The sequence below is a fragment of the Melanotaenia boesemani genome, chromosome 13 (genome assembly GCF_017639745.1).
Source record: "Melanotaenia boesemani isolate fMelBoe1 chromosome 13, fMelBoe1.pri, whole genome shotgun sequence".
In the NCBI taxonomy this organism is placed as follows: domain Eukaryota; kingdom Metazoa; phylum Chordata; class Actinopteri; order Atheriniformes; family Melanotaeniidae; genus Melanotaenia; species Melanotaenia boesemani.
Genome location: NC_055694.1, coordinates 17,940,315 through 17,952,216, shown reverse-complemented (window position 1 = coordinate 17,952,216; position 11,902 = coordinate 17,940,315). Strand labels below are relative to the sequence as shown.

The following is an 11,902-nucleotide window of genomic DNA, read 5'->3' as shown; positions in this document are numbered from 1 at the left end:
ATCCATTTCTCCGGGGCAAACTGCATATTCACACCCATACACCCCTCAGTTTGACAGCTCTGGCATTTGAAGCTGAAGTGTTGAGCATGTTGCAACTGGCCTGCTCATTAACAAGTAATACACGATGTAATATGTTATCATAAAGCCATGGCATGATCAGAGATTTTTTTTCTCTTTCGTATCAGGAGTCATCTGTTTCTTTGACAAAATGACTTGCATCTTCACTGACAAAGTCAGGGCAGGATGACTGTGCTTGCAGACAATTAGTTCCTGTGGTTATGTTAAAGTTATATAATAATTAAGTCAGCCCTTCTTTCAGAGTTTTAGAAGCAGAATAAAGGATAATGCATTAAAGACTAAAATAAGATCTGTTTTAACATTTCAGTCCAGAAAATAAAATAGCAGGGAAACAAATCATGTATTTTACCTACAAATAAACAAACTATAGCCACAACACACATATATGTTTTGTTTTTTTAAAAACCCTCCTTGCTGTCACTTAGGCTCTGCTGGGAAGCGCCTGGGCGTTTTCATCCACGGTTTCAACACCTCCCCTCTTTACTCGTGGGTTAAAGGTGGAGAGAAAAGCTCTGTGAGGAGTCAGTGCCGTGGCTCACGGAACAGAGATGGAGATCCTCTCCGCGTTAGTCTCCGCCGTTTTGGTTTGTGTAGTGAGTACAGCGGTCCCTCATGATGATATACACTGGACATACAAAGGTGGGCCTTTTTTTGCTCTAAGAAATATCTTTAGACTGGAAAATAAATTATTTTTTGTTAACATTTGAAAAATATAAAAACTTACCAAAATGGATTTGATGCGTAAAGCGTGCGTAAAATGAGTGTTTGTTTTATTTTAAGGATAATCTGCAAATAAATTAACAAGTTTTGTTAGTTCGTGACGTAATTAAAGCCATTCGAGATTTAACCGAGCCGTTTAATCACTGTGTTTTCCGGGCACCGCGCGCTGCAGTGGTCAAATACTTTTCTGATAACAACAATTCTTGACGTAACTGTAGACTTTAAGACTTTAATTGGAAAAAAAACATAATTTGCCGTGTTGTGTTCTGGTAAATGTTTTTGTAGAAAATACTAAAAGGAACCAAAGCAACATCAAGAGCTCTGTGGGTTAGAACCAACAACCTGCAAGCTCCATCTAATCCACCGCAAATAAACGCTAACATAAACAATTATAAACAGCGCCACTTCTAAATTGAATTTATGCCTATCAAGTGTTATTTTTAGGCTACATCTAAGAGGATGACTATTTTGCAAACAGAGGGAGCGTTGGACCAGATGCACTGGCCAACTAAGTACCCTGCGTGTGGTGGCAAAAAGCAGTCCCCAATTGACATCCAGAGGCGCAGCGTGAGGCACAACCCAGACATGTTGCAGCTTGAGCTCAGCGGATATGATGCTCAGAAAGGAAAATTCCTCATGTCTAACAACGGACACTCAGGTAAGTGTGACTGAAATGCATAAATTTACAATTACTGATCTGGGTGGGGGGATCTTTGTGCGACTGTTGACAGTTTTATAACAAGAATTTCCAGCTTTAGAGAACCAGCTGTTATAATATTAAGTTGTCACTGTTTTCCTTGTGTTTGTGTGTGAAAAATCTTTGTAAAGGATGTTGAATGATATCCTCTGCACCACTGTTCGACATCTTTATACCATTTAGAGACTTAAATAAAAAAAAAAACACTTTAAAAAAAAAGTTCGATTTAAATAAATGTATATCACTTCTTTCTGGACAGGAGGAGGGCATAAACATCTGAACTATACAGCAGTATTCTAAAGTGTTCATGAACTCTGATAAAATCTTTATGTCACCATCAGTTCAAATCGACCTCCCTCCCTCTATGATGATCACCAAGGGACTCCCAGGAAAGTACACAGCTGTCCAGATGCACCTGCACTGGGGTGGCTGGGACCTGGAGGCCAGTGGAGCAGAGCACACCATCGATGGCATCCGCTACATGGCAGAGGTGGGCTTACAAGACAGCAATGACCCATTGTGCAGCACAAAGTTTACAGTATAATTGTATTTTTTTTCTATTTAAGTTAGTCCATTTAAGAAATTTTCTTGTATTTATTTTTCTTAAATTTTATTGTTTTGTTTGCGTCATATTTTCCTGCTAATACGGGCTAGCTCTTTTATTTTAACTGCGTTTAAATGGCATATTTACATTTACATTGTTAGATATGGTGATGTTTGATGGTGATGTTGATATCTAACCTGTTCTTGTCCACCTTGTCTTCCAGCTCCATGTTGTCCATTACAATTCTGACAAGTACAAGAGCTTCAGTGAAGCCATAGATAAACCGGACGGGCTGGCAGTACTTGCCTTTTTCTATGATGTAAGTGAACCCTAAATACCTCTTCCACTGGTCTGTCTTTATTTACTCAATGTCTACTCAGGATTCAGGCACCATTTGAAAAAAATGAGCATTAGTTCTATTGCAGGAAACTTTGAATAAATAAGAAAGAATGCCTTTGAGCTGAATAACGTTTAATCATTTGCAATCCACTGATCTTTGAAGTGGGTTATTTTGGTCATCCTGCTGGATTAAAGGCTCCATTGAGTTTTCAGCTTCATACTCATAAACTGAATGAGAGCTTGTTTCCTGCAGCATGAGACAACTATGACCTATGAGACACTTCCTTTCCTGTCCCTTGAGAGGTCATTGCTGCAGCAACGCCACCGCTGGCATCCATTATGACCAAAGCAAAGAATTAATCTTGTTTGGACAAACTCCTTTGTTCAGATGAACTAAAGAATACAAGAGTAAAAGTGACTAAAATAAGTTCTATATATAATGCATTCTCACCTCCAGCTCATCACATGTTTATCAAAACTCATTATTGAGTATTTTGATGTATTATGTAAGCTTAAAGTCAAGTATATGGAATTTGTTAAATTCATTGAGCAGTTTCCTTTTCATTTACACCACATTTTGTGTGTTTTGCAGACAAATTGTGCATCCAATAGACAAGAAAATCTTTTTTTTTCTAACATGTGGTCTACATGTAGTGTTAAAGCATACCACAATGTCTTCCTAATGCTAACCAAACAGTTTTAATGACTAAACTTAACCAAGTGGCTTAGGCCTCAACTCAAACAGAGAGTAAGTGAAAATTAATATGAGGCATAAAACAAAGTTTATGGTTGTCATATTTGTTGAGCCAACATTTGAAATCCTGCGTATAAATATTTTCTGTAAATGTGAGCAAAAACAGAAAAAGTTAAGGCCAAAAACCAAAAACATAAGTTCCATCATCCAATAATTTAAAATTATGACACATAATCTTTGTTTTGATGCCAGGCCTTGATCTCTGTTTCATCAAAATACTTTACATATTGGAAAAAGGGAATAAAAACAAAATGCAATGAAATGTAATAAAAATGTAATTGGATGGAATACTGGAAGTATCTGCATGTGATAAGTTGGTTGGGAGAAAGCATTGAAAGTGAGGTATATAAGTAAAAATGATGAATGTTATGATTGAATTATTTGCTTTTAAGTTTACCCCAGTACTGGTTTATTTCCAGGATGGTCATTTTGAGAACACCTACTATAGTGATTTTATCTCAAACCTGGACAAAATCAAGTATACAGGTGAGTTTTTCATGCATTTAACATTACTTTGGATGTATAATTATTAAAAAAAATACATTTAAAATGCCCCATTGCTTTGCAGGAAGTCAGATTCCACAGGTAATTTTCACCTGATCCCGAATTGTGTGCTTGAGTCTAATCAGACACTTGTGTAACCCTGACAGGTCAGTCCATGACCATATCGAGCATAAATGTCCGCGCCATGCTCCCAGAGAACCTCAACCATTTCTTCAGATATGAGGGCTCCCTCACAACTCCCCCTTGTTACGAGAGCATCACATGGACTGTGTTTGATACACCCATCACTCTTTCACATAACCAGGTACAGCAGGCAGAGAACTAAAATGATGAACCGTTCAAAGAGTATGAAATTCAGCAAGAAAAAGGCTTATCTGTTCCATACTTTTATGTGCTGTCTGTGGTGTTCAGATCAGAAAACTGGAGAGTACCCTCATGGATATAGACAACAAGACCCTATGGAATGACTACCGCATCGCTCAGCCTCTCAACGACCGGCAGGTGGAGTCTTCATTTCTGCCGCGCCTCGGGAAAGGAAGTGTGTATGATTACACAGTTCTTTCAGTATTTATTCCTCAGGGGTAATGAGGGAAATTTTCAAGAACTAAATCTAATTTTCGTAATTTTCATTCAGCATTTTGTAGGCAAGATGAGATAGAGTCCAGGCTGCTGAGGATCGAGGGTTTGATAACGTCTCTTGGAAAGAACATGCATTCAGGTGAATGAACTTCTCAGTATGGCTTCATTAGAATACTGATGCTCACTTTTCACTTACCCATGTTCACTTCTTTCTTCTTCCCTTTAGGAGGATCTTACAGCTCAAGACCTTCCAGACATGGTGAGTGATTGTGTAATAAAACTCTGATCAAATGATCTTTCCCTCTCTGCAGTCTGATTCTAGTTCCTTTCTCTTCCTCAGAACATCGAGATCTGTTTCCATTGGTGTTCAACTTCCCGGAGAAGAGTTCAGAGAGCTATGCCTTGGCCCGCCTCAACAATCCCATGGATCTGGACTCCTTCACCGTCTGCATGCATGTCTTTCCTCAAGTTGCAGGAGTCCACACCGTCATTTCTTACTCCAGCCATGGCAGTGACAACGAGCTGATGATCTCCATCAGTGAGGACTCAAATGCAAGAGAGGTGGGCCTCTGGATTGGCAATGAGTTTGTTAACTTGCCATACAACTTTAAGCCCCAAGACTGGACCAACTACTGCATCACCTGGTCATCCCACACTGGCGGGGCAGATCTCTGGATTAATGGCATGGTAGGGGAGCAAAGGTACTTGAAGAGCGGTTACACAATTAGCCCTGGTGGTGTGTTCATTCTAGGCAAAGACCAGGATGGACTACTGGGAATCTCTAACTCAGATGCTTTCGTGGGTAAGATGACTGATGTCAACGTGTGGGATTATGTGCTGACAACGGCAGATATCCGGGATCAGATGTCATGTGAGCGTAACAGCACTGTGATGGGCAATGTGTTCAGTTGGGGAAGCACCAAATTTAGTCTGTATGGAGGGGTGCAGCTGGACAGCGAGTACAGATGCAAGATGTAGCTTTGTCCTGCTATAAGCTAAAAAAAAATGCTGCAATAAACTAAAATACCACTGCTGATGATGTGGGCTTTAAAATGTTTATGGTATGTTTAATAAAGGATAAAATGTATGTTAAAGCTTTATCCGTGTATTCATATCTTTACATCTTCAATAAAGTTTACAAAAGACTTGCTGGTCTGTTTAATGACTCATACACATAATTCACACCTCTACAGCTGAATGATGTGACGTCAGCTCAGTATTTTTAGCTGGCACTGGAAAGTTCACAGATATGTTGCCACAAACTACACAAACAGATTATCAAAATTCCTTATACGATAAAGAGGAGAATCGAAATTAAAACACTGAAGTCCTTTACTTTCCTCACCCCACCCTGCCGTGAAGACTTCCTCTCCTTTCAATGCTCTCATTTTTCCTCAGAAAGCCGTGACCTTTTCTGCATCCTCTGGGCTTTCTTTGCTGTCTTTCAGTGGTAAGTCGCCGTCACCCAGTTTGATCTCTGTTTTGTTCCTCTTAGCGAACATCTGGGAGACCTCAAGGAAGGTCTTGTTCTTGGTTTCTGGCACCACCAGCAAGATGTAGACCAGTGTGATCAGACAGACAACAGAAAAAATGATGAAGCTGAAGGGGCCAAGGCCTGTCTGGAGGGAGAAGGAGGAGAGGAAACGTGATCAGAGTTCTCTCAGGACAAAGGTTGGAAATATAAAGAGATAGTTGGACTTAAACAGCACGCAAGGTGAGGTGAAGTCTGCTTTGGTGCTTCTTTTATGGGAACACTTTAGTTTTTAGCCTCTTTTACCTAAACACATTCCTCACTTGTTTGCTTTTCTGCATTGGAAATGTTTCTGTTTATCTCCAAGATGACATCACTCTGTTCATTAGAAAAAGAAATGGCTCACCAAAACCAAAATACTGAACAGGATGCATCACTGAAAAAGTAATGATTGATGCAGTGAGAAACCTTCCTCTTTCAGCAAATACATGTGAAAACAGCCTTCTAGTTTGAAACTTGACACAAGGAGTGCTAAATGTTTTAAATATTTCAGCGCTTATCCATCGTGCAACACCATCAGGAGGGTGTCTGATCAGTTCAAGATTCATTCTGCAGCACGGAAAAGACTCCAAGCACACAGTCAAACTCGCAAATAACTCAGAGGGATGGAAATATCTGGATTTGTCCCCTTTTTGGGAGTTGGATTAGATTTGTGTAGTTCTGATATCTATTCAGTCAATTTATACATGAGCAGTTTCTCTGTATTGTTTATGATAGTTACCAAAACAGACTAAATTATTCATTATCAGCTGCGGATGACATGCGGTATTCATCACCATTGAGTGTTCAGCAGTATTGTGCAATTTAGATTTTTTTATTAATTATTATTTTGTCTGATGTTGGATAAGCACGTCTTTTCTCACATTTTGATTACCCCACCATGTTACCAAACATGTACAAAGAGATTACAAAGACTGTTGGCCCATACATTTGTCTAGTCAGAAAAAAATTTGTCCAATTTTATTTTATTTGAAACCTTTAAGGTCAAAATGCATAATCATGTATTGGTATCTTAATCTGTTCCTCTGTTATAGTAATAATATTTACTTCTTGAAGTCAGAAGAGGGAATTGGTAATTTCAGAATGGCAGCATAGAGTCACATGTCACAGGGTGTTTATGTTTTGCTGGATTTATCAAAAAACTAAAGAAACAGGAGAATTTTGACTGAGGATCCTCCCAATGCTTAGACTAAGTATTTATTCATATAATCTCAATTCAAACAGAATGTGACATCCAAACAGATAATTTTGCATTGCTCTTGTGATTTATTTTTCATTTACTATTATTAATTGTTTTATATATTGTGTCATTGCCCCTTATTGCATGATGGAGGAGGCATGCCATTTGATCTCTGGAACAGCCTTCTACTGACTGTTGCTATTGTGATCGGAATTAAAGACTTTTACTTTTACTTCACTTTACTTCGAAACTTTTACATCACTTCCTAAACAAATTTAAATCCCTTTCCTCTGGGTGCTGCTTAACCACTGATCATAATTTGTCTTCCATATTGCAGCACAATTTTGGTGTAAATTTGATGTTTAGTAAGAGTACAAATAAAGCTTAATGAAGATAAATGTTACTGTCACAAGTAAATTTTTTTCTATAAATTCCAAGTACAGTAGATATCAATCTTGTCTAAACCACTGGTGATGAATGATTAAATTATGATGATGCAGAGTAATTAGCTACTCATCTTTCTGGCCACCATTTCGAAATATCTGTAACTAATTAGATGTTGAAATAAACAAAAAAAGAAAAAATCTTTGACTCATTGAGTGTAAGCTATGTAACCCACCTCCATGAAGGGGAAGACGAGGCCAACAGTGAAGTTGGAAAGCCAGTGGACACATCCTGCAACCATGAAGGCCGCGGGCCTGGCCGACTGCCTGAACATCTCAGTGGTCACCACGTTAGGAATGGGGCCTGCAGAACACAGATGTGGATAACCACGACCAAAACCCTGGCAACATACCATCACGTTTCAAGAGTCACCGTAAGGCTGCTTATGTCTTAAACAACTTGGTGCTGATTTACAGAGTAAATAATTACATGTCTTCTCAGGTCCAAACAACACTTCAGCTAATGGAGCATTCGTCTGTAATCAGTGTGTGTAAATAATCACAGGTGTGTCAGACTCACTGGCACCTATTGCATGGCCAATGACGTAGATGATGACACATGCAATGCTGACGTAGGGCATCCACGTCACGCTGTCCTGTCAACAGAAATAAACAGCTGTTGTTATCATGAACAAGTCATTGATGGTTTCCAACATGACATATATGTCTGCTTTCCAACAATTAAATTTATCCTTTACTTCTGTTAATGATGACTGTCTGAAAATGCTGGATCCAGGTGGGATAGTCAGTCTATTGGTCAGTGATTCTGTGGTGGGCCTCAAACGATTTCAGCAGACAGTTTAAAGGTTATAAATATGATTACTGCTTGTATCTGGCTTATGTATTTATTTAAAAGAAAATATGAAAAGAATATGAAAAGAATAAAATAAAAATAAACAGAGATAGTTTTTGCCTAGTGTGGTTTTTGTCATCAGTTTTTGTTTCTTGCCCTTATGTGTCCTATGTTTCTTTCTCCTTTTTTGTTTTGTTATTTTTTTTTTTTTTTTTTTTGTTGTTTTGTTTTACATCAGGATGTCAATAGCATCCCTACATTTTCTTCTTCATTATCTCCCCTAGTATTTTTATGCCAGGGTTTTCCTCTAGTCTTTGTTAGATCCTCATTATTGTTATGACAATTCTGTTAAATTTGAAGTGTTTATCAGACACATCTGTTTCCTTTCTGTGAGTCTGCATTTGAGTTCTCTTTACCTCACAAATTTTTAGTTTTTCATTATATAACATCAGTGAAAGCTCCTACACATAAGCAGAACACACTGCACACAGAGCAGATTCAGAGCTGCCCATGGCTTCATTTAAAGGAAGTTGCTGCAAAAGTTTTACTTTAGTAAAGAAAATAATGCAATACTTTTGACCATTGTCAAAGTCTTCAAATGTATATGGCCTTCTGCTTGAGTTAAATTGTTGGTAATTTTGCAACATACGCTTGAGACCTAATCCCTTAATCCTGAGACTTTTGGTTCAGAAGCTTTTCTTGCATAGATAAAGTTCAGCATTTCTTGTGCAGCTGCACAGCCTGATTGTAAACCATCATTTTGGTGTTGACAACTCCAAAAATATCACTTTTAATGAGCAAGGCTAAACATTTCTGAGCTGCTGTAAACACTTTGAACATTGTATGTCCAAACAGTGTGATGAATTGTTCCATGACCAAACCTGGTCAGTGTTTTATGTGTCTGTCATGCAAGTTAGTATGTTGATGAGAAACAGCATTAAGGCTGATAAACACTGAGCCACTGGAGGGCAGCAATGTAACATGTTAATGGTCTTAATCAGACAGAAGCTGTCACATGATACCTGGAAGTTGAGGGCGATAGTGAGCAGCACACAGGCCCCACAGCAGATTCCAAATCCCAAAAGGAGGAGCAGCCGTCTGCCTGAAGACTCCACAATAAAGACCTGCGAAAACAAATTCTCTGTTCAAAGAGAAAATCTCCTGCTGGCGTGGTCAATAAACAGAGTGAGCAGATTACTGCTCTTCTCCTTTACGTTTTACTCACAGCAGCAACAGTCATGACAACATTCACTGCACCCGTTCCCACTGTGACATACTGGATGTCATTCTGATTGACTCCTGCAGTGCCATAAATGCTATCTGCGTAGTAGTAGATCTGAGACAGACATGCATTATGATTAAAACATTTGAATTAGAAAACCAAGAATGAAGGTGTACCTGATTGAAAGTGACCAAAGATAGGCATGTCTTACCGCATTAACCCCTGACAGCTGCTGGCCCATGTTCATGACGATGATGGAGACCAGCTGCCACCGCAGAGAGCGCTGGGACAGCAAAGTGAGCACAGACAGGCGACCCTCTGCCCGCTCAGACTGGTCCTCAAGGCGCATCTCTGTCATCTCCGCATCCACATCTTCCCAGCCGCGCAGACGCTTTAATGCTAAGAGTACCAAAAACCCTATTGTCAACCTTTTTGTTGCTGCCTTGTAAAGCAGTTTTTGCGTATTCTTACCTTTCTTTGCTTTCTCCTCGTCTCCCTTCTGGATGAGCATGTACCTTGGGCTCTCTGGGAAAAAAGGTAGCAGCAGGAGCTCTATCACAGCAGGGATACCAGTCAAACCGAGCATGAGGGTCCAGCCTGGAAATGAAGATGAATACAGAAAAATGCCTCTTCTTTTTAAATCAGCTTTTATGTGTCAGTATCTAACCAAGAAAAGATCAAACATTTTCCAGAAACCTGTGCTGTTGCCCAGTATGTTTCTGATGCCCAGCACTTGTGCAGTAAGAATGCCAACAGTAATGAAGAGCTGTGGTACGATGCCTAGGGCTCCCCTCAGGTTTTTCGGAGCGAGTTCACCCAGGTACATTGGTACCACATTCGAGGACAGACCTGCAAACAGGGACGAATGCAGGGATGAAACCCACCTTCTACTCATGCTTGACTGCAAACAAATGGCTGAAAATAAAAAAATCTAACCTGCACACATGCCCACTATAAACCTGGCCACAATGATGATCTCATAAGACTTTGCAATCTCACTGACTCCCATCATGATAGCAGGGACAATAGAAAAGACGTTGTTGAAGAGGAGCGTGCCCTTCCTATTGAAGGGTTGAAGGAGATAAAATAAACACACTATGCAGCTGTGACAAAGCATTCTTCAAGTCCTTTATAGCATAAATGAGTCATTACCTCCCTAGCTTGTTAACCAGAGGAGCCACCATCAGAGAGCCAAAGAAGCCTCCAAGAGGGTACATGGATACTGAGAGAGACCACAGCAGAGTCAGGAGGTTGTCCTCTATCGGTGTACCATAACGCTCCATGTAGGTGGTGTTATAAAACTGCTGCATGTACTACAAAGAGCAGGGAAACGCTGAGAAAATCACATGTCAATGAAACAAGCCTTAAGTTGACTTTCTGTCAGAGTGTTCTGGTCACCGGTGCTGGAGAATTGACGGCAGCGACATTATAACCATACTGAAAGGATGAACCAAAGGCAGAAATGAGTGTAGCCAGTGCCAGGACAGCAGTTAACCTCTGTCAGGGGACATTAAGAAAAGATTTAGAACCTCTTTATCATCACACACACCATCCATCATGTTTGTTGACAAAACCTAATATTCACACCTGGACCTGAACTCACCCCTCTCCTCTCCACAGGCTTGCTCCATTCCTCATTCTTTGCCATGGCTGTGTTTAGACGTGTTGTCACTTTCAGCAATCTTGATGGTGTGTTTTGTTGTGATTGCACCGCTGGATTTAATGTGCCCTTTAGACATGAGATCAGAGAGTGTGGCGGCAGTTTACAGCTCTCATGTTGCTGACTGAGCTCTCATGTTGCTCAAGTTGTATTTTCTTTTTTTAAAGCAATAGACTCAAGATGTTAAAGCCTGCCTTGGACTAAATGCTGATTTACAGCTGTGGAATTGCACCACACCTTCAACAACAGTAAATCGATTTAAGCGATGAGATCTACAACTGTGATTAAAGTATAAAAGATAAAGATAAAGCAACTTTATTGAGTATCCAGCTTCTAAGCCTTTGGTGTTGATCCTTGTTTGGAGGGTTTACCTGCTTTCATGTTGAAAACAATAAATTTCACATTTCCGATGGAATTTTCTTTTGCAATCTCTTTTGCTTGCTTTGTCTGTGATCTGTCATGTGCTGCATTGCTTCTAATCTCTAAAGTTAAGCCTGCTTGTCAATACAACGTCCCTGAAGCTGTTTGCTTTTAAAGCTGGATGTCATATGCAGGAGGGATGCCTTGCATACACCATGGCCTATATATCTGTAAGCAGATAATGCCAGTGGGGAAAAGGGATAATTGCAGTTTTAATGCTCACTGCAAAAGTTTATGAAAGATTATGTTTCAGTAACACTGGATCTTACAGAACTAGAAGAAACATTGATCTGATGGGGAATCACTGAAGAGTCATGGTCCATGGATTTAGTCATTTTTACCGAATCATGGTTTATAGGTTCATGTTGTAGTTTTAGTCAGATGTGTTTTTTAAGTCTCGGCTAAATACACTTCCTTTTTTCTTCTAAAATTGGTTTT

At 39.6% G+C, this 11,902-nt stretch overlaps 2 protein-coding genes across 2 annotated transcripts; one reads left to right on the top strand and one right to left on the bottom strand.

Annotated features, from left to right (window-relative positions):
• Positions 1-560: 560 nt before the first annotated feature.
• ca6 (carbonic anhydrase VI) lies at positions 561-5,360 on the top strand. The gene is made up of 10 exons (XM_042003416.1): positions 561-717; positions 1,277-1,456; positions 1,837-1,985; positions 2,263-2,358; positions 3,552-3,618; positions 3,783-3,940; positions 4,048-4,174; positions 4,271-4,354; positions 4,442-4,474; positions 4,556-5,360. Exons 1-10 carry the CDS (start codon positions 627-629, stop codon positions 5,191-5,193), a joined length of 1,623 nt encoding a protein of 540 aa, XP_041859350.1. The 5' UTR covers positions 561-626; the 3' UTR covers positions 5,194-5,360.
• Positions 5,359-10,766, bottom strand: slc2a1a (solute carrier family 2 member 1a). The gene is made up of 11 exons (XM_042003417.1): positions 10,748-10,766; positions 10,537-10,606; positions 10,321-10,445; positions 10,081-10,233; positions 9,856-9,981; positions 9,596-9,783; positions 9,388-9,498; positions 9,185-9,286; positions 7,890-7,965; positions 7,546-7,673; positions 5,359-5,834 (listed from the first exon to the last, which is right to left on the bottom strand). The coding sequence occupies exons 2-11, from the start codon at positions 10,599-10,601 to the stop codon at positions 5,610-5,612; spliced, it is 1,299 nt and encodes a 432-aa protein (XP_041859351.1). The 5' UTR covers positions 10,602-10,606; positions 10,748-10,766; the 3' UTR covers positions 5,359-5,609.
• Between the last annotated feature and the right edge of the window lie 1,136 nt (positions 10,767-11,902).

Bases quoted from the DNA above. Each gene is read 5' to 3' on its own strand.
- ca6 (XM_042003416.1), top strand. From the start codon at position 627: ATGGAGATCCTCTCCGCGTTAGTCTCCGCCGTTTTGGTTTGTGTAGTG. The intron at 718-1,276 runs GTGGGCCTTTTT...TTTTGCAAACAG, and splicing joins TATACACTGGACATACAAAG to AGGGAGCGTTGGACCAGATG. The intron at 1,457-1,836 runs GTAAGTGTGACT...TGTCACCATCAG, and splicing joins GTCTAACAACGGACACTCAG to TTCAAATCGACCTCCCTCCC.
- slc2a1a (XM_042003417.1), bottom strand. From the start codon at position 10,601: ATGTACCCTCTTGGAGGCTTCTTTGGCTCTCTGATGGTGGCTCCTCTG. The intron at 9,499-9,595 runs GTAAGACATGCC...TGTCTGTCTCAG, and splicing joins AGCTGTCAGGGGTTAATGCG to ATCTACTACTACGCAGATAG. The intron at 9,287-9,387 runs GTGAGTAAAACG...TTGTTTTCGCAG, and splicing joins TTGTCATGACTGTTGCTGCT to GTCTTTATTGTGGAGTCTTC.